The following is a 24819-nucleotide window of genomic DNA, read 5'->3' as shown; positions in this document are numbered from 1 at the left end:
AATATTTAAAGACTTTAACCTACTTTTAGAGGGGCGTTAAGTACCTGAACGAAAAGAACAAAAAGAAAAGTAATAGGAAATAGAAATAGAATGTGAAAAAACTGAAAACCTATCTTAAACACAATGAGCCACTGACGACGAGCCACACAGTTATGATTGTGTGCACTAGGCACATACTAAGTGGACTGCCGGCGAAAACTGGCTTCGCAAAAGGTGCCAAAAGCCAAGTTCTGCCAACTGCCAACTGCCAACTGCCTACTACCAACTGCCAACTACCAACTACCAATTGCAATGGGGAAGGTCAGTGTGCGGTTAATAGCCAGACGAAGCTGTTGGACTCACATTTAGACGAATCTACTTGAAACACCCGCGATCTGTCGTCAAATTGTATCTGAAAAAAGGGCAGTCCTATTGTATTCGTATGATAAGTAAATTAGCTTGATTAATAAGTAAGCCTTCAATCAAATCAATCACATATTGACTTCTAACACTTGATTGTCTCAAGTTTAGCAAACATTTTGATCAAAAGCTAACACTTTGCATTTTTGTGTACCTAAAAATGGTTTCTACACGAGAATTTCTCTCAGTGCCCCCACAGATTCTATATCCAAGTCGAAGTTGAAGGCGACGTCGAAGTTGAAGTTAATGTCGAGGTGGGAGCAACAGTTAGCATTCCGTCAGTGCAAGTGGCACAGCAACAGATGGCCAAGTGTCTGGGCTAACTGTTCAGCGGCATTTTACGATGGTCAAGTGCTGATGACGAGGGGGAGGGCGAGTTGGGGGGTGGAGATGTGGGAGGGCGTGGCCAAGCATTGACAAATCATCTTGACACCTTCAGAGCGTAATAAAAATGGGTTACGGACATGATTTGCAATGCAATAAACTTAATTGAGTGCGCGTCAGATTTTAATTTTAACCCATACCCCCCGAACCGCCCGAACAAACCGGTTGTTCTTCCCTCTCTCGCAATTATCGGAATTCCCACCCAACGGATCGGATCGTATATAGAATGCACAAAAAATTCCTTCAACTGTTTCCCGATTAAAGCCAATGAAAAAGAACGAGCTGCTTCTAAGGCGCGAAGTCGTAAAGCGTTTTTTGATGCCGTCATGGTTCGCTTTCGATATTCGTTTTAACGATGCTATTAAAATCGCCGACATTGTTGTCGATATATAGAAGACAGATGACAGACTTTTTCGAATTTAGTTATTGCATTATAAAAATCGTGTTAATATTTAAATGGCGCCAAATTGTTAAAAAGCGTCGCATATATTTTTGGTCATCATTAACGATGTGTTTTCGAATTTAGTGCCTTGCCATTATCATTATAATGGCTATAAAGCGAAACAGATTTTGCGAAGTGTTTACTTTCATCAAGATAGCAAGTTATAGGAAATATATATGTGATATCAATGAGCTATGTACATCAGATGCAACCTTTCCTTTATGCAAATTCATTTAATTTGCAACAATTAAATTAAGATGCAAACTAATCCCACTTAATTGCCGCCTGTCGTCAAAGTTGGCTTAATACCCGCGTAAGCTGCACTTGAAAAATGGTTAAAAAATCAACATGAATATGAATGTCTCTAAAAGTGAAGAGAAGGGTATGGAGTTGGCCAGATGCGCCGGCATTTCCGTCACTTAAGCCATGGCTTAAAATGTTTCTTCATTAGAATAAGTGTCATAAAAATAAACGCATAAAAACAGCTCACCGATAGCTGGCCATAAGCGGATCTAATCATTTTCCCATAAACAGCCGGCGATGCTCAACTAAAATCTGCTTAAATTTCACCTGACACGCTAATTTGGCTAATAAACATACGACAACAAAAAGCAGGGCTGAGAAAAAAGTGTAACCACAAAATTCGAATGAAATTTCGAAGGCGCCTGGCCGAAAATACCCAAGCAACAAATTTGTATACAAGAAAGTAATAAAATATACACAATGTATACAAATACATACGATATCTACCGACATTCCTAACCGACTTTGCTCATGTTGTTCTTGCACTTGGACTTGGGCCATAAATTCACCTCAAAACCAGTGAGCTATTTGCTTTTGAGTTATTTTGACGCCAAACCGAGACGTATTCTAATGCAAATTTTGATTTTTATTTGTTTGGGTTTTTGATATTTCCACTTCCTTCCCCTCCAACCAAAAAATAAAAAAAAACCTGCTCATCCAGCCTGGGAAGGTGTAACATTTAAATGCCGCACAAAGCTTCAAGCTCAACAGCATGGGTTGGGTGGGTCTGGTCAATTATTTAAGTTTCTAAAAACATGTGTGATAGAACGTGTTGTGAGAATTATTATCCAGGAAAAGTTCCGTATTAACAGCAAACCATAAACCAATACTAGATAATCGTAATACATAAATAACAGCAGTAGCCCAAATAAACTCGAAGTTGGTCACAAACTCAAGGATATTTAACTGACACATGTGCTAGATCAAAGCTCTAGCATAAATAGAAGATTCTCGATTCGAACTAGCCTTGGATTAAAAACCCATATACCCAATGCCAAATTCCCCAGCTTGAAAACCGAAGATTCTATCGCCATCCACAAATGTATCTCAATAGCGCCATAGAAAAGTGGCAAGTGCTTTGCGTATTTAAATTTATTGCTTAACAAATTTATTTTTTGTTAAACAAATTTATAAATTATTGCTGCGAGAGTATAATAAAATTTCATTAGCGGCATTTGCGGTCTAAGGCGTTGGCGTGGCGCGTTTCGCTGTGAACATTTACGATTTTTTATTTATTTTTGTAAATTTTTTTAACATTTCGCTTAGGGGCGCGATCACAGACACGCGGCGCCAGTTGGCCAAGAGAGATCTTTGTTTGGGCCAGAGCTGTCGGACTGGCCGGAGATTGGACAGCTCAAGCGCAGGTTGCTGATAAATCCGATGTGAGGCCTGAAAAGCTAGCCGAATTTGCATGTGTCGCTGCGACACAGAAAGCGCTGGTTAATTAATTTCAGACACGCCATACATCTCGGGTACTTTGCATAAATTAATATGAAATCTGTATTTATGATTTATGCAGTGTCAACATGGCCCGAACATCTATCAAACATTTTCCAGCGATCGCTGGTGATCGCAGCACAAAAGAAGATGTGTTGGAAATATTCGAAAATCGCCCACGCGTTTTGCACGCGACTTTGTGGCGACTTTGCGGCGACTTTGCGGCGACTTTGCGGCGACTCTGGCCGCCACATTATTTATCGTTATCCGAGCAGATTGAGGTCAGGCAGTCAGGAGATTTACACATTGTCGCATTGTTGTAGATTCTTATCAATTGTTACACGATTTTCGAATTATGTCTTGATATCGCCCCGTCGATTTTTGTACGATTTGCTGGAATGCCCATATGAATAGCCGAATTGGGTGACCACAAATATGTTGGCATAGATGTTTCCGGATGGCGAGATGATCTTGGGGAAATATTTTCACAGACCAGAGATGGTGGGAAAAACACGTACGTCATGTCTTAAGCAGAAACCTTGTATGTATTCCATAAATCTATATGAAATCGAGGCTACAAAATACTTACCTCACCCACATTCACAGCCTATGTTAGCAAAATTTCAATGCTGAATGCTGAAAGTGCTAGAATTTTGACCAAATCCCCCTTACTATTGCCAAATAAATACCGCATGTTTGTATTGTACTATATGTGTTTCATATTTATTATTTTGAATTCGTATCGTTTCATCGTCATTCGCAAATTGCTCATTGTAATTACTATTATGGTTATTGTTTGTCAGCAGCCCACCATCGTTATGATTCTGATTATTGTTAACAACGTTAATATTTTCGTTAGGGTTCTCAATATTAGGTTGTTGCTGCTGCTGCACATGTTGCTGTTGCAACCTGAGGCCACGAAGAAGTTTCTTTAGAATCTGCTCTCCGTGCTCCTCGTCGTTCGGGTAGCTATCGTCGATTATATTATTAGCATCAATATGATTGCGATTCTGCACAACAGTTTCGGTAGTAACTGTATCTGTATCTGTATCTGTTTCTGTATCTGTCTCACCTTGGGGGGTCACTGTTGTCTCAACTTGGCGTTCAGCTGAGGCAAGTTCAATTCGATCGGTTAAGTGCTTAAGATTATTGTCAATATTCTGATTGAACGCGCTGTGGCTATGGCTAGGGCTATGGCTATTTGGACTATCGAACTTAGTGCTAACGTCTAAACTACTAGAATCAGTCGTGCTACTTTTAGTATTCAAATTATAATGCTCGTTACTGTACAAGTAGTTGTAGTTTTTTGGCAAGGCAGGTATTGCATGATTAACACTAACGCTATTACTATCAATTAGTTGCTTTACGTTTACGTTTAGGTCTACATCTAAGTTTAAGTTACTATTAACATATGGTTTTGAGTATTCGTTTTGTGGGCTCTGCTCATCCTGCTGCTGCAGTCGCTGCGATGGCAGCTCAACCAGTTGCATGTCGGCATCGGGCGGACTGCTGCTGCTGCTGCTGCCACCGCCCCTTGTTGCACCTCCACCTGTTGCACCCGCACCCGCACCCGCAGCGGCAGCGGCAGCGGCTCCCGCCGAGCGTTTTCGCCTGTCCCGCTTGCGACGACTGGCCGCCATGATGGCCACCAGATTGAAGGCGCTGGGTGCCAACGAGGCGGCCGTGGCGGTCAGTGCGGTCGAGGTGGCCGTCGACGAGGAGGAGGAGGAGGACGAGGCCGAGGAAGTGGCCTTGGGCAGGTGCTCCACCCGCTCGCGTTCCCGCTCCCTGTCGCCCGCCTCGCGCTGCTCGCGCTCCCACAGCTCGCGCTGCAACTTGTGCTGCTGCCGCTCCAAGAGACGACGTCTGCGCCGCTCCATCATGGTGGCATTGTTATGATGATGACGCCCATCCAGGTTTTTGGGCTGCGGCTTGGCCATCACACCCACTGTGCCGTATTGCCGATGGCGACGGTGGTGTTGCTGCTGCTGCTGCTGTTGCTGGTGTTGCAGCTGCCGCTTCTTTTGCTGCAGCTTCCGGCGGCGATGGAGCTTGCGATTCCTCTGCAGGATCACCTGTTGCTGCTGCAGATCCAGCTCATTATTGTTGTTGTTGCTATTGGCTTGGTTGTAGGACTTAAGGCTATTGCTGCTGTGTCTGCTGATTATGTCAGGGATATTGCTCTTGCTACTATTGCTATTAATACTTGTTGGGCGACGCGATTTGGGGCGCGTCCGTTTTGTGACCTCCACTGGGCTGGCTGGTGTGGTTGTTGTGGTTGTTGTTGTTGTGGTACTGGGTGGTGGTGGTGTTGTTGTGGTTGATGTAGTTGTTGTTGTGGTCGTGGTGGTGGTGCTGCTGCTCAACACTTCTGCCAAATGTAAATTGAATTTCTCCTCATTCAAGGGAAAGAAAAACAGTATGGCCTTCTTCATCACTTTCGGCTTGGAAAAATCCTTTAGGCCAATTGGCTTAAAATTCCCCTTGAAACCCACACGCAGCACTGGATTATAGGCGCTGCTGAAGTTTTGATTGCCCATGAATATTCCCTCCTTAAAGTGGCAGTCCTTTGTGGCGTCTCTCTGTAGAATAAAAGATAATAGAGGGGAAAGAGGACTTAGTATGGACTTAAAAACATAATTAATAACTAGTTCGCCCGAGCCCAAAAACGGAAATATCAAAAAATTAAACATTTGTAAGGCGAGGAAGTAATTCATTACTTATCATAATCATAGAAACCTATTCAACTTCAAGCAAAGGTACAACTTTTATTAACATTTTGCGAAAACTCACCTTTCCAACCAGTCTGCCGTGATGGAAGCACAGATAGTAGTCTACATCCGCCGAATAGATGGTGATTTTGAAATCCAAGCTGAACACATCGTTGACAGCTTCCATGGTGAAGTATTCTATGAGTAAATAAAACAAAAAGAGATAGGACAAAGTCCGAAATTTAATTAATTATTGGCAAACAAACATGCGGTGGCTATTGTGTAAATATTTAATGGAACTGGAACTGGAACCACTTGAAGCGCCTTCAGATAACCCAATTAACTGAAAGGTTTTTGATAAAGTTATGAAGGGGCTTTTGATTAGAATGAAAGTGTGTGCCTTTTCGATGGAAGACTCGATGGAATCAATAGATCGCCCCAGTCAATTACCGGCGCTGAGTCGTTGAACTCTCACCAAGCGAAAGGTTTTAACCCTGAAATTGAGCTAGGTCTGATAATTCCGATCGAATTGGCTTGGTCTAGGGCTCGGACTCGGATCCACGGGAAAGACCTTCGAAGACCCAGCAAATCGATCATATTGCACCAGTAGCGCATGCCGCACGATAAGATAAAATACCACGCTGACCATTTGGTTTCCGTTTCACCGGATTGGGATTTCATTTACGCGTTGCGGCAGTGGATCGCTGGAAATCCCTGGGACTCATGAGTGACGCAAGGCGGCGCCTGATCTTGTCACTTTCGGTCAGTCATCAACCCACTATGAATGCTCCTGAACTTCAGAGCTCCGGGGGCTTGGAAACCGCAGCAAATGAATTTCGTATAAATTAAGAGCGGCCGGACAAACAAAACAAATACGAAACCGCAATGGGCGCCGTTCGGCGCGGTTCATAACATCAATCAAATATTAAATTACCAATAATTTAATTAAGCACACAATATGCACAGCCGCAGACGAAGATCCAGACCCAGACAGAGTTCAAGATATGTACATTGTGGTACCGGCGAGATTGGCTAGCTTTGACTCTTTCAAATGGCACAATACCGCATTGTGCCATCAAATTACAAAGTCAAACAAAAAACTCTAATTATATGACTTAAAAAAGTATTTTTTTATTTTACATCAGGCATGGGTTCACTTTAGGCTGGCCGCACTTTATCTGCAGGCATACGCATCCATAGAAGTACTGTATAAATGCCAATTTAATTTAAATGCCAATGGTAATTGATGAACGCGAGACGCCAGAGTAGGAGCCGTCCCAGTTCGCTTTCAGCTCGGAATATCTTAGTGGTACATCATATTTTAGCAATACTTACGATATGTCCGCAAAATGTTCTCGGCGGTCACTTTGCCGTGCGAATTGATGTGCAGCGCAAGTTCGCTGTGTTTGCTCAATGTTAAAACATTTTTGGCGGCGCCTGCTGGCCTCGCAGTAGCAATCACAAAACTCTGCAAGAGGGAAGAGAAGAGTGGAGAGGACCTCGATTAATGGACGATTCATCTGCATTACAGCCCCATCTGGCCACTAATCCCGTAATCCCGCCCCGAGTAACCCTTTTTGCCCCATAAATTTCCATTAATACGACGAGCCCGCACATGCGACACAAAATTTTTATGTTCAAAGCCGGGCCCGCAGGCCAACTGGCCATTATGGCGGTGTTATGGTAGTCCAGGTAATTGGTTTCCCAATGGGACATGTTGTTCTAAGCTTTGACATTCTGCAGATACGGCAAGTTCGTTGCCATGCATTTAAATTGAAAGAAAATGTCCTATTAGGGAATTTAATTGCTTGGAATTTGCCACAATGATTGTGGAATCTGCGTGTGATTTGGATTCATTTGCATGGCTCGTGGAACCTTACGAAATCACCTGACCATAGGGCAAGCTACCAGAACTATATATTTCACCACCTGACACGTGTATGTCGCATGTCCATCATTATTGGCACGTTTCCGACCTTTGGACCACCGAATTGCGACCCACTGCTCATGTGCTATCACAATCATTCTAAGATAAAGAAATATGCAAATCAGCAAATCAGCAAAGCAAACGAATGGGCCAGACATATGACATTTAAAGTGTGGCGAGTGCAACTCGAGTATTTATCGGGGCTTATAAAGAACCATCCCATACATCATCATATCGTCTATAAGGTCTGTTCACCACACGGCACCAAAAGCGACCAGGAACCATTCCTAGCTATTTATGGGGCAATGGCCAAAAATAACGCTGGACTTCGGCAGAGGGCTTAGTAGGACTTTTGGGTGTGTGAACGATGAGGTTGTGGATACAATCCAAAACAAATTGATCTAAGCACAGAGATCGACGCGTGCCGATCGATTTATCGGGACTTAACCTATCGTTTCGCGGTGTGCAAGTGGTTGACACGGCTCATATTTTCCATCATCGTTGACAGACAGACTGACAGTTTTTCAGATAGATGGATGGAAGGAGAGCGGGGCCTTCTGTTTGCACTACTCAAAAAAAAGAAAAAAATTAAAAGGGAAAAAATTGAGAATGCCGTGCGACCTTTCCATAGTTCAATGACGTTGCCCCCCGCGTGTATGTGTAACAATCATAATCATAATAATAATAATTATTATTTTTATGGGCCGCCTCAAGTGGAGAGACCCCACAAAACCGAGAGCCACTCCAATGTACACACGCTTCCCATATCAAAACTCCGAATGGCTTCGCCCCCACTCCGATTTCGATTACACACACTCAATCTCTTGAATGAATAAAAATATTTTGACATTTCTCAAGATAATTATACAGAGTGTGTTGAAAGCAAGGCAGCTTTCGATTGAGATTGAAGATTTCCAGATGGTTTTTTGGCCATCCAATAACCAAAACTGGATCAAGGCTTTGCCCGAACTATTCTAGGAAAATATTAAGTTATGCTAGCTCGCAGAAATCCCCTGCGAAAGTTATTCATAACCCATTAAATTGCTAAGATATGCAGCAAAGTTGGTCGTAAAAATACAAAATCAAAGCAGTCACAGTGGGACAAAAACTCACCATCAGTATAAAAATAGTCCTGACATTGGGCATGAACTTGTGGAACCTGCAAGTATGCGAAAAATAAGCGAGATGAGTATCAGAGTTCAATAGTATTCACAATAAAATTACGCTAGCCACTATAAATAAAGAGTTGAGTGACTCAAAGGAAAAACATTTGCATAAATCTTACAGATTATTATTAATGATTATTATTGCTTTTATTGATTTGTTTTCAGCTTTATTCGTTTTGTTTTTTGTTTTTTTTTTTATTTGCTTTCCGAGACGAACTTCCGTCTTAAACAACAATTAAGTCATTTAACGGCCGATCGTGAGATCTCTAAAAATGTATTTAAATAAAAAAATGCGGCACGTATCCATCGGATTTCCATGGAGAGCCCTTCCAGTGCCTCTGGCTCAATGTCACCCCAGCACAAGTGACCACAAGTGGCCACTCGGAAAACGCCAGAGGAAAATGTGCTTTATTTTTTTCCCCCCCTTTTTTTTTTTTTTGTTTTATTTTATCGATTCGGCCGAACAAGTCTTGCCATATTCCGCCACTGCATATTTCCTTTCCCGACCAACTAATCCCCGGGCCCAAAAGGTCATTGATTTCAGCTTAGCACTGAACTGAACTGAACTACAAAAAAGCAAAAAAAAGTTAAACAAAAAAATAAACACCGAACAAGAAAAGAACTCAAGACCCAGAAGGGTAGTTTCTTAGGACGAAGGTCTCTCTGTTCTGCGCTTGAAAAGTGAAAACGCAAAGCATCGAGCTCGAGAAATCAATATGCAACGAACGAGAGTCAAAAGTTGAAACTGCCCCAGGAGGAGGCGACTTGCAAGGGCCTTAGTGCCAAATCCCAATCCCAATCCCTAACCCTCTCAGTGGGCAGTCCCGAAAATGAAAATAAAGCCAAAAAGAACTCTGCCAAATCAAATGCCTGCTGGCGTGCGATTCTTATCATTTTTCAATTTCACAGCAGACAATAAAGTTCATTTGAAATGTGAAAACACACGGGCGTTCTCAATGAAATTTCACAATAACCGCCGAAGGAACAACATTTTTCAAATGCTTTTAGTATTCTTTTTACGCTGATGCTTGTTGGCAATTAAGTGGAGCTGAAGCTTTTGCAATTTATGCAGATCAATAGGAGAAGCTTACGAAATGTCAGTTAGCTGGGTAGTTAGACAAAAGGAAAAGGTTTTTTTGGGGCCTGGCAACCGCACCACATAAAAACCAAAACTGAAATTGAAACCGAAGCCAAAACCAAAACTTCCAGAGTTCAGAAGTTCTCTAAGACCAGACAAAAGGACCGAACGCATGAACCGCGGTTTTACAGAGAGAAAAACACAGCTGACTATCTAACAATGACAACAGTTCCAGATGAATTGTGAAATCAGAAATGGCAAATCGCTCTGGATTGCTATAATATATCAGTTCCCCCATTTTATAAACCATATTTTTCTGCGAAGAATGAAATTGTATTGCAGTGATGAAGTCGGGAGTAAATTGCCATTTTCTAGCTAAAAATATATCGCCGCTACTAGCTATGTATTTCTCGCCGTGCATCGGCGGTTCCCATGTATGTAACTCGATATCGCTCCTATGGCCAGTCGCCTCTGTCTGTGCTTCACTTTTATTCCCTTCTGCGACTCATAATTACCTTATTTGGTATGCAGACAGGAGCCCAGAACAGAGCCAAAAGGGTTCTGGTTAGTGCCCAGTTTCCTTGCCCTGAATACTGAATAGCAATAGTTTTGGATTGAGAGTTTTCCTTCGCTACGTGCCCACATTTTTCTATTTCTTTTCTGTTTTTTTGTTTTTGTTTTTGTTTTTGCTTTTGCTCGGACCACCCCAACGAGAAGCTTTCATTCACAAAGTCTCGAAATCGAAACAGTGGAGCCTCCTTTCGTAATACCAACGACGTCACGGCGACCACATTCGACATGTGCAATCTAATCGACGGCGACATTTTCAGGCCTTTAATTAGTTTGTCCACTCGATTGCATGGACTTTCGGCCACCGCCGGCTGTACACTTATAAATCTGGAAACTAAAATTAAAATTAAACTCCAAGTGCTTCGCCGCGATCGCATCGAACGATAAAATGCTAAGCAGCGGGTCTCTTTATTTTCCATTCGATGGATTCGATTGGAATCGAATGCAAACTAGTTTGGGCCTCGAATCTCCGACTCTCGAGAACGGGGCACGTGTTGGCATCTAGACATTAACACTTGTTGCTTCCAGCTCACTTATAGCCGCATAATTGTGCCCCGTAGCTTGTGCACATATGGAAACCAAATACATGTGGCATCTGCGGAATGCGCAGCCGATTAGATTAGGCCATAAAGTATTTGGACACAAAAATGAATTGGCCCAAAGATTTGCCAGATAGACCGCGGGAAAGTGATAGCATGGTGCTCTGATTGCGGGCACGTGTTGTGGGTAATCCATCGTGTAATTATGGTCCTGCAACTGCCTGGTTTTCCCTCTCGATTGCCACGTGTTCTGGTGTGAAATTTTATGCTGTCAATTGTGCGTATGATTTCGATTGTAATGACGATGGGAACGATCGTGATGACGATGATGGTGGGCACCCCTGTTTCATTTTTTTTTTTTTTATTTTATTTGGCCTGCCCGGCTGCACTTAATGCAATTTTTCCTTTGTTTTAAGGGTGGCTCGAACGGGGAACTGGCTGTTACTTAATACTCTTACATCATCCACCTTGCGCTTTTCGCCGAGCAACCCCGAGCCTCATCCCTCGAAACCCCTCAAACCCCCTCTGATTACTCCGGCTGCAACTGCAACTTTTACGTGTTTGCTCTGTGCCGCCTTAATGAAGTTCCAACTGGAAGGGTTGGATACGCAACGTACTTTGTGCCCCGAGTGCTCAACTGACTCCGACAGTTGCCAGTTTTGTGTTGCCATTGTTTTTGCAGCAGGGCGCCGAGCTGGTGGGCATTATTCGAAAATATTTATGTGTGGCATGTGCACAGCAGCGACTGCAGTTGCAACTGCAACAGGCAGTGGGAGGTGCTATTTGAATCGCATTCGGATTCGGATTGGGATTGGGAATGTGAAGTATGCATTTCAATGCGACATGAGATGTAGAACAATATGCAAATCAAGCGTTGGTTTGGATTATAAATAAGCGTTTGGCTGCAAATGGCAAAAATTTCTATAACATTATCACTAATTGTTTAAAGGCTCTTTGCGCAAGCTTTGAGCCAAACTTGCTTTCTGCCCCCCTGCCAGACTACTTTAATTAAGAGTTGAGACTTGAGATTGCTCGCAGCAAGCCAAAAACTTTGCATACTTTTGGCACCCAGAGTGCTCTTACCCATTCAACTCGCTTATTGCCCCCTCGGCCCAAGAAACCTCTTGAACTTGTAGCCACCAAAGCAACGCCCCAAATATAATAGGGCAGGGAGCACCAACACCAACCGAGCACTGGGAACGGGAACGGGAACGGGAATCCGTGAGAGTTCAGTGTACCCCAGCGATAAGCTAATGTTGTTTTCAGACCGTTCAGTAGATATACAATATAGGAGACGAATCATTCGATGTCAAGGCTGCGGGGGAGGTGGCAGAAAAGTGCTGGAATGCTGAAAAAGTCGACGTGCCGCCACACAAATCTCGCCTCATTAGCAGGCCGCCCTTCTCACCTCTGGATGCACTGGGAAAAACAGGTGATGGGTTCTTCAGTTGGCGAAGGCCCTTCTTTGTGGAGAGAAAAGTTTAGAACCAGTTAATTTGTTGCAAAGAGCTATGCCCCAAGTGAGTTGGAACGGTTAATAAACATTAATTGTTTGACAGTTGTTTTGATTGATGGTTCGCACTGAATGCAGTATTGTATTGCTAACTTTATTAATGATTATAAACATCGCGTGTTTTTGCTCGGTGTGACCACCCCCTTTTCCCCCTATTCCGACTACAATACCGCTTTATAGAGGGTTGTATCTAATGCGATTTTCGCCACCAGGACAGCTGCACCGTCGGAGGTGATAAGCGGCTTTCTGTCGTGCTCTCAGCCCTTTTGATAAGTCCGGGCTACTTAAGTGGCAGCGAATATATATGTACTTTGTTAGGCATTCAGCAACTTTCCCAAAGTGTCAACACCGCCCCAGACAGAGCGAAAGAGACGGGGCTAGGGCTGCAGAAAGAGATGGCCAGATGGCGACGAAATCGATGAGACGATGGCGAGTTGAAGGCAAACATAGAGGCAAGTGCATCCATTGAATTTGTCTAGGGCTCTGAGCGGGCTACTCAAATATGACACCTTTTCTGGAAGCAAATAATTATTGCCTTGCACCTGAACTGGGGAGAAAACGCGTGTTTCGGTTTCCATTCCAGCTAAATTGCCAGCTTAAATGGCTAAGCAAATACATTTGATATGGTTTTAAAGCGGATCGCTAGATATATCGAAATGGTGCACCTTATCGGGCGCTATGGTTCTATAAAAGCCAGTTTTACATTACTGTAAATATCTGATAACCGCCGATAGTCGCTTGCCAATAAATCACCAAGACAATAAACCGAAAAGATAAATCAATCGCTAAGCTGATTAGCGTTTGGGGGATTCAAAGAAATGCCTTTGGGGCGCAAATACAAAACTTTCTAATTCATCAAAATACTACATTCGATGCGTTTTATCTCCGATGATTTTTCATTGGACCTCCAAAAGTGGGTGTGTTTGTGCTGCTTTGTATTGGTGTTGTTATTTTCCTTTTACGAAACACTGAGCCAACAATGACAACGCCAATAAAACAACCAATGGCCAGCATTGTGGGTCAGGTGCAACGACTATCGCAGTGTGCAGCTGTGATGCCCAATGCAAATATTTGGCATAAATTGAACAATTAATCAGCCGTCCCTGTTGCTCTAAGCAAATATTTTCGGTTGCCTTTCAGGAAAGCCAACTTATCGTGGAGTTGTAAAAGCGCCAGCGAAACGTAGTAAAATTTCATAGAGCCCTTGGAGGGGCCGAACTTGTTGGTCTTCAAAAACCATGCGAAAACCAAAACAAACTATAAACACATGACGGCCCCATGGCTTTCGGTGTATTGTTATTATTTGGTATATACATGTACCTACGAGTATGCAAAGATATAGCCCACTAAGTATAAACGTAGAACGCGTAGTACGCCGTGGCGTACATTTTGAACGTGTTGCTGATAAGATAGTACGCACTCGTTTCTATCGCTTTTTTCCTTTATACATATGTATTTTCAACTGGCCAGAATTTGGCTGGCGGCTGAGATCACGGGTTTATTGGGGCTGGCTTGGCCAGATCTTGGCCACTTAGTCACTGGCATTGAGCTGATCATAAAGACATAAAGTTAGTTAAACGTATAGTTACAAATCGGTGGCGAATCGAAGATCGCCAAAAAGCCAATCGAAATATCGTGGGCTTATCGCCCAGAGTAATCCATTCCTCTCCGGGTAATACCTCCATAATCCAGACAGGGTTTAATCGTCAGGTGGTGGAAGTGTGTCCGGAATGCAGTAGCCGAATTCTCCACGCTTTTGTGTGATAACGACAAACAAATTCAGAGGCAACTTGTGACGCGGCTTTAGCGTCGGCGTGTTACTTATAAACCTCTGGATCCCCAGCTGCCAATGTGACTAATCCTTTGATACAGTTTATAAACTATATGCTGCTATACATCATCGCCGTGTTATCTCTACCAAATTGCAGGGCACTGAGCGACGTGCCTTTTGGGGACGTTTTTTAATGCTGATACTTGATTTCTAGCTGTGGCGTCATTTGTCCGAGGCACCCAATTATTTAAGCCACTTTTCGCAACCCACTTTTTGTATTTACAGCTTTTTTCAACCGCGCGTAACCTAATTATAAACCTGGATGTGACATTTTTTTTTTATTTAGCAGCTTTGGGCGCCAGCAAACTTTTGTTGGTCTGTTAATTTCCTTAAACTTTCGCATATATTTTACAACCGTTTAGAATTACCCAGGAAACTGACACGTTTATTGATAATTCAATATTTTTAATAGTAATTATCATAGGTGGGGGGTTTTGACAATTCTAGGATATGAGTATAAATTAGAATTTACATATTTATTCGTTGAACTTGGTGATTTTCCTACGAGTCATGCTTGAAAAGAGTGCTGTTAACTTGGCCAAGGTTGTCTGGCCAACTTAACGGTAACAAATGAGGCAAGATTCGGTTTCTGGGTTTCTCGATTGCATTAATCAAAGCTGCACACAAATATGTGCCGAGTCACAGACGTATTTACGATGTTTTGGCATTCGAGCTCGTGCCTTGTGGCCTAAATCATAAATTTCAATAAAATCTCGAGGGTGTAGATTAATGTATACAGTTCGAGGGGTTCCATTCGATGATCTTCTCCTAATGGATCTTCTTTGGGCCCAGAAAACACCGCTGTCGTTCGTGCTTATCAATCGATTTAGACCAAGCCCATAAGTTCTCTGCTCTCGGTTGTTATCTCAGCGTATTTCCGTTTAATTAATAAAAGGAGAAAACAAATTCGAATTATCAAATCAAATATTGTCTATTTTTACAGAAAAACGCTACGCTTATCGTCTGTCTCTCCGAAAATATTTTTGATGGGGCGTGGCACTGTTTGCCTTGTGAAGTGTTGAACTCGTTTATGATTCGGACTAAGGTGGGAATTGTGATTGAGATTAGAAACAATTACTCTGAATTAATCGTTATTAAAGGCTTTAGGTTAATGCGAGTTCCATGCGAGTTTCGCGAGTGATTTTAAACGGGGGTTGGCGCGTTTGCAATTGATTTATAACTCAGGTAAATGTCCTGATCACAGAACACGCCACAAACCCTCGAAACTTTTTCGAAAAAGGGGTTGTACGCACACAGCAGCACGGTACGCATACACACAAGCTGATTTATCCTGACAGCTTGCATGTGTTGGTGCCATAACAAGTTATAAACGGCAATTATGGACCTGAACCTGAAACTCAAACCAAAACCGAACCTGAAACAGAAACAGAAACCAAGACTTGGACTCCGACTGAACTTGGTCTTTGGCACATTTCATATTTCTTGTTTCGAACATATAATTGTGCTTTTTATGTGCGTTTGGAAATTGTTTTTTAAGTGAAATGGCGCTGCGCCTGATAAACAGCCCTCCGTCCACAATATATATTATTTTTATAGTTGCGTCTGTGTTTGTGTGGGAATTGTGCGAAAAGTAAAGGGAGCGAAGAACACAGGTCATGGTATTTGCGGATTATTCCTTGGATTGCGGATTGCGTATGGTTGGTTTGCCATCGGTTTTTTGGTTTGGGCATGGCGTGTTCCACTCTTTTTCCTTCGCACGTGGTTGAGGAATACTCACTATTGTAGGAAACATATTTAAATAAGAAAGATATTTAATAGTTCATCTTAAAATCGAACCGAAAAGTAGTATTTAAGGCAACGAGAAAGAACCTCCTCATTTTGTAAAAAGTACAACCTGCCAAATATTTCATACTTTAAATAGCACGCCATTTTGGTTTACTGCCTCATCCAATCAGCCCAATTTCCATAGAACGACTTTTATAAATTTACCATAACTATAAAACTTTCTGACAAATCCTCATAAAAATATATACCACATATTCTCGGAAACATTGCGCGATTATTGGGATTTTTAGGAAATTAAATTTTAATATTGCAAAAAGTTGAGTCACTCTCAGAAATAGTTTCAAAACTTACATCGTATACTTTTGGCCGCATTGTAGCCCCCAAATTTAAGGGTATAAATTATAATCCAACATGGGTTTGTGCGTAGTATCGTCGCGAGTCTATCATTTGACTGACGAAAGAGTTTTAATTTTCTGCTGAGTTTGGAGTCCGAGCGGAAATTCAGAAATCAGAAGTTTCATAAACTCGCATATGCATATAATCTGAATCTGATACTTTGGGCAGACAAGCAGCGTCAACAAATTTACAATTACACCGCAAAAAAATGCAATCAAATACGAGCGTTTTGCTGGGTCTTCAGTTTTTGGTTTTTGTTTTCCGTTACTCTGGCAATTAGTATTATTTCCACCGCACTTTATGTTATGTACATGCAATATATTGCCTTGATTTGCGTATTTTATTACTTTTGATTAACAATATGTAATTGGTTGTAATAAATATATTATTATTGGGTGTATATACTTGTATTGCACTTTTGTCAACAGCGAGGCAGCGATGACACGATATTATTAGTTGTATTTATTCGAATATATCTTTTGTGTATTCTCGCGTTGCACAAAATTTCATTTATTTTGCGTTAACTTTTTGCATTTTTTGCACTAGCACTGGGTCACTCGAAAATATTTATTTCGCTTGTGTGTTTTTTATTTTTTAACTGGTTTCGGGTGTGCGATTTTTAAAACAAAATCAGTATCTGTAGCCGCGCAATGCACTTTTCACCTCTGGCTAATTAATCTGGCTCGAACGCATCAGTTGCTCTCGATTGTGACTTGGAATTTTTCAAAAATATTTTCCAAGGCATTTGGTGCTGGTTGTCTGGAACGACTTTGGCTATCCGTTGCTTCCGCTGGCAGCGATCTACAACCGACGAAAGGTGAAAAGAAACTGAATCGAAATCTGAGCGTCGTCGAACATCGAGCTGTAGCGTTTGTCGTCGCCTCGAACCGAACCGCCACCGACGCCGACAAGCCGACAAGCCGACAAACCGACAATCCGAATCCGGCCAACCGCGTTCGTCCCGCGCTCGTTTCCACTCGCACTCGCACTCGCTCCCGCTTCGAACCGCCCCCGCCCCTTACCGCCACCGCCGCCCCCACTTCTCCCCTCCCATTCACAGTTTGTCGTTATAAATTCTTCGACTCGAGCAGACATGTCCATGTGGGTGATAGATGCCTCGGCGGAGGAGAGGCTGGTCCGGAATTCCTCGCCGCTTCCCTCGCTTCCTTGCAGATCGCATGGACTCGCTCGACTCCAAATTTTCCAAATGGGGCGGTTTGTTCTCAGGGGGTTCTAGGTTCTAGGTATTATATGTGCCGTTTTTTGGGAGGTCCATATATTTGCGGAATTACGAAGATTCAATGTTCTTACCACTTTTTATTGCACATCTGCTATATATTCTCTACACTATATAGATTTTTTTATTACCAAACACAGTTTTTAATGAGAGTTTATCAATCATAAATATAGCGGGAAGAAATATATGTATATATATGTATAAATATGTATAAATTCCTAAATTCCTTATAATATTAGTTAGTTTTAACACTACGACTTAAATTTTATTTTTAATTAAAAATCCTGAATATGGTTTCTAATGGCCTAATAATTTATTTAGACCACAAGCAAAGCTCACCTAACTCAGTGATCATAAATAAGGAGACCGACCCGCTTGCGTTTGTCATTCCTTGAAATGCTTGCTCCATTTAGGAAAACTGGGTCTCCCGGCCAGATAATGATCTCTGGGTGGCGTCCACCTGCTCCACGTAAAAAAAAAGTAGTCACCCACCCAATTGCCGAATACCGAATGGTAGACGATATTGGGCAAGGTCCAGTTGGCGAGCCATTAGCAAAGTTGCCCCTGCGTTTTGATATTGATCGATTAGCCAGCCAGTTGTATCAGGCAGTTTTATTGATCATGCTGTAAATCAAATTGTGTGTGTAGCCAGCGACCCAGAAACAAAGCACAAATCGTACAACGATTAAATTAAGTAATACTTATTTTGGTAACAGAGAGCAGGAATAAAGAGATGTAAGTAAAAGGTTTATCAAGAATCTCGGGAAGTCTAAGAAAATAATCTGGAAAGTTGTCTTGATCACGGGGAGGTGGACATCAAAGTAGAACCAGTAAGCGAATGCATTATTCCTCAGAAATGTTTGGAAAATAAGTACGTCAGCATCCCAATGATATTACCAAAGGGGAACTTCCCCCGAAAACGAGAACAACAACCCATGTGGACTTTGCTCATGTTTCAATTTCCAATTAACTCGTTACCTAGATAACTGCACAAGTTTTGTGATAGGTTCAATTAGAGCACTAGACTCTTCACAAAAGATCTGGCCATGAATGAAGTGAATCTGCTTCAAAAGAAATACAGTAGCATACTGTTATCAAAAATACCAAAGTGATCACGAATATTCGTCGGTGTCAGCTATTTTGCTTACGTCTTCTTAGTTATGCCACAAATTACGCATAAGCAAAATATGAATGCTCTAGAATTCCGTTGATATGCGAAAAACATGATGAAATGACAGAGTAATGGATATGATCGTTCCATTTGCTTATGGCGCCCCATAATAGTGATGAAATTGATAAATGAACTTAGCCAAGCTTTTATATCCGATAAAATCGTTGAAAATCAGTTAACATGCTTCTTATCGCATCTTTCGAATTTCCACCCATGTACATTTAACAGCACGAACTTGTTGCGGCTGAAACATGTTGCATGCTCTGCTAACCAAGCGGACTTTGTTGAGTACGTAGCTCTGTTATTCTGCAAGCAGTGCACTTCACCCGACGTCAAGCAGTGTGTGTACAAGCCAGCTGTTAGTTGAGGTCTTTAACATTTTGGTTCGATGTCGAACTTGGCATGCAACATGAATTTAGGGGTGAATAGCAAGTTCTTGGAATAATCCAGTACCCATAGAAATAAAGTTTTATTTTACCTATATTAAATATCTTATATAGCCTTAAAGCAAAAGCAAGTCAAACGTTTGAAAAACTATTTCTTGGCTCTTTTCAAATTTCAGTATGTTCACATTACTTTTGTATCTGTGAAATGCCATATTAATATCTTATTTTTTATCACAACATTCGAAATAATTGTCCAAATATGGAATGTCATACATCGTTGAGCTTGTTATTTAAATTCCAATCGATGTGAATTCAAAGTTTGGAAATTTAATTTTGTGCCATTTTTTGCAAATTTTGATGATGTTACCCCTTACAAAATAGACAAAAATTCGGCCAAAAATAAATTTTTCAAAGTCCATCAAAAAGTGATAGCGATAGTTAGTATAGGTAATTAGGAGTAAAAAACTGTAATTCTTTTAGTCGTGGGACCATTTTTGACTAAGTTATGCAGAAAAGACGCATCGTAAATATTGAGTTTTTGAATAAATTGGATTCTATGATTTTTTTAATATATAAATTCAGTTTTTTTATCACAACATTCGAAATAATTGTCCAAATATGGAATGTTATACATCGTTGAGCTTGTTATTTAAATTCCAATCGATGTGAATTCAAAGTTCGGAAATTTAATTTTTTGCCATTTTTTGCAAATTTTGATGATGGTACCCCTTACAAAAAATGCGAAAATGGACCAAAAAATTAATTTTCCCAACTCGGTCAAAAAGTGATAGCGATGGTTAGTATAGGTAATTAGGAGTAAAAAACTGTAATTCTTTTAGTCGTGGGACCATATTTGACCAAGCTATGCAGAAAAGACGCATCGTAAATATTGAGTTTTTGAATAAATTGGATTCTATGATTTTTTGAATAAATAAATTCAGTTTTTTTATCACAGCATTCGAAATAATTGTCCAAATATGGAATGTTATACATCGTTAAGCTTGTTATTTAAATTCCAATCGATCTGTATTCAAAGTTTGGAAATTTAATTTTTTGCCATTTTTTGCAAATTTTGATGATGTTACCCCTTACAAAAAAGACAAAAATTCGGCCAAAATTTAATTTTTCAAAGTCCGTCAAAAAGTGATAGCGATGGTTAGTATAGGTAATTAGGAGTAAAAAACTGTAATTCTTTTAGTCGTGGGACCATTTTTGACCAAGTTATGCAGAAAAGACGCATCGTTAATATGGAGTTTTTGAATAAATTGGATTCTATGATTTTTTGAATAAATAAATTCAGTTTTTTTATCACAGCATTCGAAATAATTGTCCAAATATGGAATGTTATACATCGTTGAGCTTGTTATTTAAATTCCAATCGATCTGTATTCAAAGTTTGGAAATTTAATTTTTTTGATGATGGTACCCCTTACAAAAAATGCGAAAATTGACCAAAAAATTAATTTTCCCAACTCGGTCAAAAAGTGATAGGGATGTTTAGTATTGGTAACTAGGAGCAAAAAACGGTAATTACTTTAGGCGTGTGACCTTTTTTAGACAAGTTATACAGAAAAAACTATTCGTAAATATTGCATTTTTGACTAAAATCGATTCCCAGTTTTTTTGTATTAAAAAATATCAGTATTTTGGTCAGAGCACTTGAAATAATGATCCAAATGTTGAATGTCATACCTCTTTGAGCTCGTTTTTTAAATCCCAATCGATTTGGATTCAAATTTGGGAATTTTAGTTTTCTTACATTTTTTGCTAATTTGGATGATGGTAAATATCATGATGCTTAAATATGAGGCTAATTGATAAGCAGCACAGCGTGCGAAAAATACTCTAGCTGATTAAACCTAAGCTATTTTATTAATTTATATTAATCCACCTCTTTGGCCGGTCAAGGTAAGTGCAAGTCGTCTTACCCAGATTGTGTTAATAAAATTAAATTAAAAATTAAACGCAACCGCACAGAGAATTCCAAGTAGCCATAACTGCATAATCACAGATAGGATTCTCATTGTGCCACTGCGGTCCTTATATCATTTATTTTTTTCTTGGCCAGAAACAGCGGGGCATAAAGGGCATTGGCGCCATGTCGCGTCACAGTGAAAAAATGGCAAACGAGAAAAATGTGTGAAATCTTCACGACTGCGGAAAACAAAGGAAACGGATTCAAATATTTATGGGGATGTCAGGTGTCCTGACAAGTCAATTTTAGGTTTTACCCTCTTGTTTTTTCAAGCAAAACTCAGTTTCTCTGATTTATGAGTCTGTGGGTGTCCTTTCGAGACGAGCTCGTCATATCTGATGCAAATGTGTCACACTCACGACCGAGAGATTATTCCCCCCTATTTTTTGCAAAGGCTGGAACTTGGCCACTCCAGGCGCAGAGAAAATAAAAACCCTGAGAAATATTTTAATTAAAATTCACTGCCCCAAAAAAGAGCAGGAACGAAACTACCAAAACCACAGGCAGGCAGGATAAACTTAAACCTAAACCCGAACCGCCGCCGCCTGATCTCAACTGATAAACGCGAAAAAACCAACAACAAGAGCGGGCCAAAAGTAAAATAAAGCCAACGGTGGGCGTTGGTAAGAAACGATCTGCAAAAGGTAAGTAAAGCACAAAAGGAGGCAAATGCGATATGTGAATATATGATGTGATATGACCAGATTGAATGCTCTTGTGCTAAATATTCTGAGATATTTATTTACAATAATATAATAATAATTGTAAATGCATAAGGCTTACAAGCTTATTTAAAAACGCCCTTTTTTTGGGCAAGCATTTCAACAGAAGAGGGATATAAAAAATACTTGACAATGTTAAAAATAAATATTATAGAAGAAAAGTTTTCAAAATGCATCAAATGTTTTATTTAATAAATATTTCATTTATCTCCTAAATACATTTTTTTAGGTAGGGGATTTTCTTGATTCTATGATAAATACAGCTCGAGCAAACACCAAGTGTATAGGGTATTAAAGGCATGGCAATCTCCGCGTTCCAGGGAACTGTAAGCGATTGTCTCTGGACGCGAAACGGTGCAGAGAGTTAACCTTTCAACGCCGATGGTGTTGCTGATGGGTTAAGGTTGCTGGACGTGGACAGTGCAGCTCCGCAGGATAACACATGAACACATGATCAATCGATGGAACTCTCCTCGAGGCCCGAGGGACCCCAAATTTACCGCTTGGCATATCGCGTGTATATCTGCTTTATTGTCTCCGGGTTTGTTTGCTTTCGTGTGCAGCAAATTCAATTAACCCAGCAATTCACAATGAATTTTGTATTTTGTATTTTGTTTTAGGAACGGGAACCCGTTTTTAATTACCGAAAAAAGAAGCACCCGTATTTGGTGTTTTTGGGCAGTCGGCCAACTGTCGAATCGAATTGGTCACTAACAAGAGTTTCGTTAATGAAAATGTAGCCAACCCCCTTTTCCCACCAATTTTCACTAACCCAGGCATCATTTCCCTTTAATTTATGCGTTGGGCATCATTGAGTTTCCAGTTGAAGTGAAAGTGATCGCAACTTCTGTTAACATTAACGCGTGGCTGACTTCTGATCGATCTTGTCAAGGAGGGTTGAATGGAACCCCAAGATCTGTGGTAGTTCCTAGATCCTTAATTCCGATCAAAACGACTTGGCAAATGTTAACAAATGAAGTGTACACAGTGAAGACCTCAGACAATTGTTGATCCCTTGTGATAACAAACGCGTTGCCCCTATGTTATGTAAAATTTTGAATCCGCAAGGGTTGGCCCTTTTCACTTTCCCAAAAATTTCAGCTGACAAAAGTTTGAATTTTCAGTGTCTGTTGTGCCGTACCTGATACACGTGTATTTGGGCAATTGATTAACAATACTCCAAACGCAAAGTGAGAAGTCCCAATGTAAAAACAATGGATTTTTTCAAATTTGCTCAGAGTTGTATAAATATAATCACATACAAATGCGTAGCAACAACGGACATACGAGTACAAAGATCACGAGCCCAAAATAGCTAAGTCATATTTATAAAATAACAAAAGAAAACGGGATTTGCATATGCTTGTCATTACCAAAAAACAATACCGAAAAACATGGCTGAAATAAATTCCGGGATTATCCACGCAAAAAATATATGAAAGGAAACGCGTGTGCCCCAAAATTGGTAAAATCATATAGCCTCTTTAATTTGGAGCTGGCGCCAGTCTATATACGTTATATTTATGACATTTTACGATTTCTGCGAATCGACATCATCAAATCGACATTTGCGTTTTTAATATTTTCGCTGCGAATTAACGCTCTTTTGGCGAAAGGTTAAGGCCAAGGCGAAAAGGTTAATGTGTTTCTAAATGCCTTGCTAATTAACGTGCGGGTTTTGCACTAACAAAGGGATTCTCCTCCGTTGATTTTGGTAAGTAAAATGATTTGATTGCAAACAAGTTAGAGAAGTTTTCCCTGAAGTAGGTCAGTTTCAAACGCGTATCTCATATGTGGAACATCATGAGTGCCAGTGAGTGAGAGTTTCAACTAAATACAAAAAAGATTTCCAAGAGATACATATGTATATGCACATTCCGCTAGTTTCTAAAATTTTAGATTGATCTCGTTTGAAATTTGTTCGTTTTTAGTTACTAAGTAAGCACTAATATGGAATTTATAATTAAACAGCTTTTTGATGAAAGGTTGCAGACGACTACATTTTTGAAGTGGATAAATATTGGGTATTTAGTCTGTACTGCATAAATACTTTTAAAAATAACCACACATTTCGTTGCCAAAACAAAAATATTTCTAGGAAAACACGTCTGTAACATTGTTTGCTTTAGTTGCTAACTTTTCTAGGCTTGAGTAGCAACTACGTACGCTAATTATAATTCGTAAGAAAGTTGTGTTCAAATTTGACCAAGCGACATCTCCGCCTGTCCAAAAATAAGACATTTCCCAGTTCGCATCTAAATATGTGGTAATATACACCTCCAGCAACAGCCATTAGCCTACTAGTCGCTTCATTACAAGGCCATTAAGGCAAAGATGCCACCAGACCGCGATGATCATGGTGATGCTAATGCAGATGGGACAAGCAAATATTTTGATCGGCGTTTGTAATTTGATGCGCAATAAATCGCCGTTTCCCACCTACAAACAGAAACAGAGGCGGGTGAAAATACACACATTCGAATGTATCAAAGCATCGAAAGTAACAATAGGCCGATGTTAGAGCCAAACATTTTCATTAGCCGGACAACGCATGACACCCACAACTACCATGCTGTTTGCACGCTCATAAGAAGCGGGCTCATAATTCATTGGGCCAATAGAGCCAGGCAGCGGCAGCTGCTGCGGGCCAAGAAAAAATGCCTAAAAGGCTGAATGAAATATTCGGGGCTTTGCGTTAACAATTTTCGCACAAGTGCGAAGTGCCACAGCCAACGACACCGGATTATAAAATCTCTGCTCGCTTATAAATATAAATACCCCACTAACCGAAAACCAAAAGCACGAAAGCCGAATAAATCCGAGCTGACGAATTTCGCGCTGATACTTAACTCAAATTTGCACGTGTCCCCAAAAAAACAAGACTCT

At 40.7% G+C, this 24819-nt stretch overlaps 1 protein-coding gene across 1 annotated transcript; it reads right to left on the bottom strand.

Moving 5' to 3' along the window:
* Window positions 1–3636: 3636 nt before the first annotated feature.
* Window positions 3637–16457, bottom strand: LOC6546994 (uncharacterized protein DDB_G0287625). Its single transcript, XM_001976000.3, has 5 exons — window positions 16398–16457; window positions 8717–8762; window positions 7012–7144; window positions 5759–5874; window positions 3637–5547 (listed from the first exon to the last, which is right to left on the bottom strand). Coding segments are annotated over exons 1-5 (2208 nt in total). The 5' UTR covers window positions 16400–16457.
* Window positions 16458–24819: the final 8362 nt, after the last annotated feature.

The sequence above is a fragment of the Drosophila erecta genome, unplaced genomic scaffold (genome assembly GCF_003286155.1).
Source record: "Drosophila erecta strain 14021-0224.00,06,07 unplaced genomic scaffold, DereRS2 tig00000092-arrow-pilon, whole genome shotgun sequence".
NCBI classification, from domain to species: Eukaryota; Metazoa; Arthropoda; class Insecta; order Diptera; family Drosophilidae; genus Drosophila; species Drosophila erecta.
Note: the sequence above shows the minus strand (reverse complement) of the source record. Positions and strands in the feature narration are given on the sequence as shown.

Bases quoted from the DNA above. Each gene is read 5' to 3' on its own strand.
- LOC6546994 (XM_001976000.3), bottom strand. The intron at 7,145-8,716 runs GTGAGTTTTTGT...TCCCTCTTGCAG, and splicing joins GGACTATTTTTATACTGATG to AGTTTTGTGATTGCTACTGC. The intron at 5,875-7,011 runs GTAAGTATTGCT...ATTTACTCATAG, and splicing joins GAACATTTTGCGGACATATC to AATACTTCACCATGGAAGCT.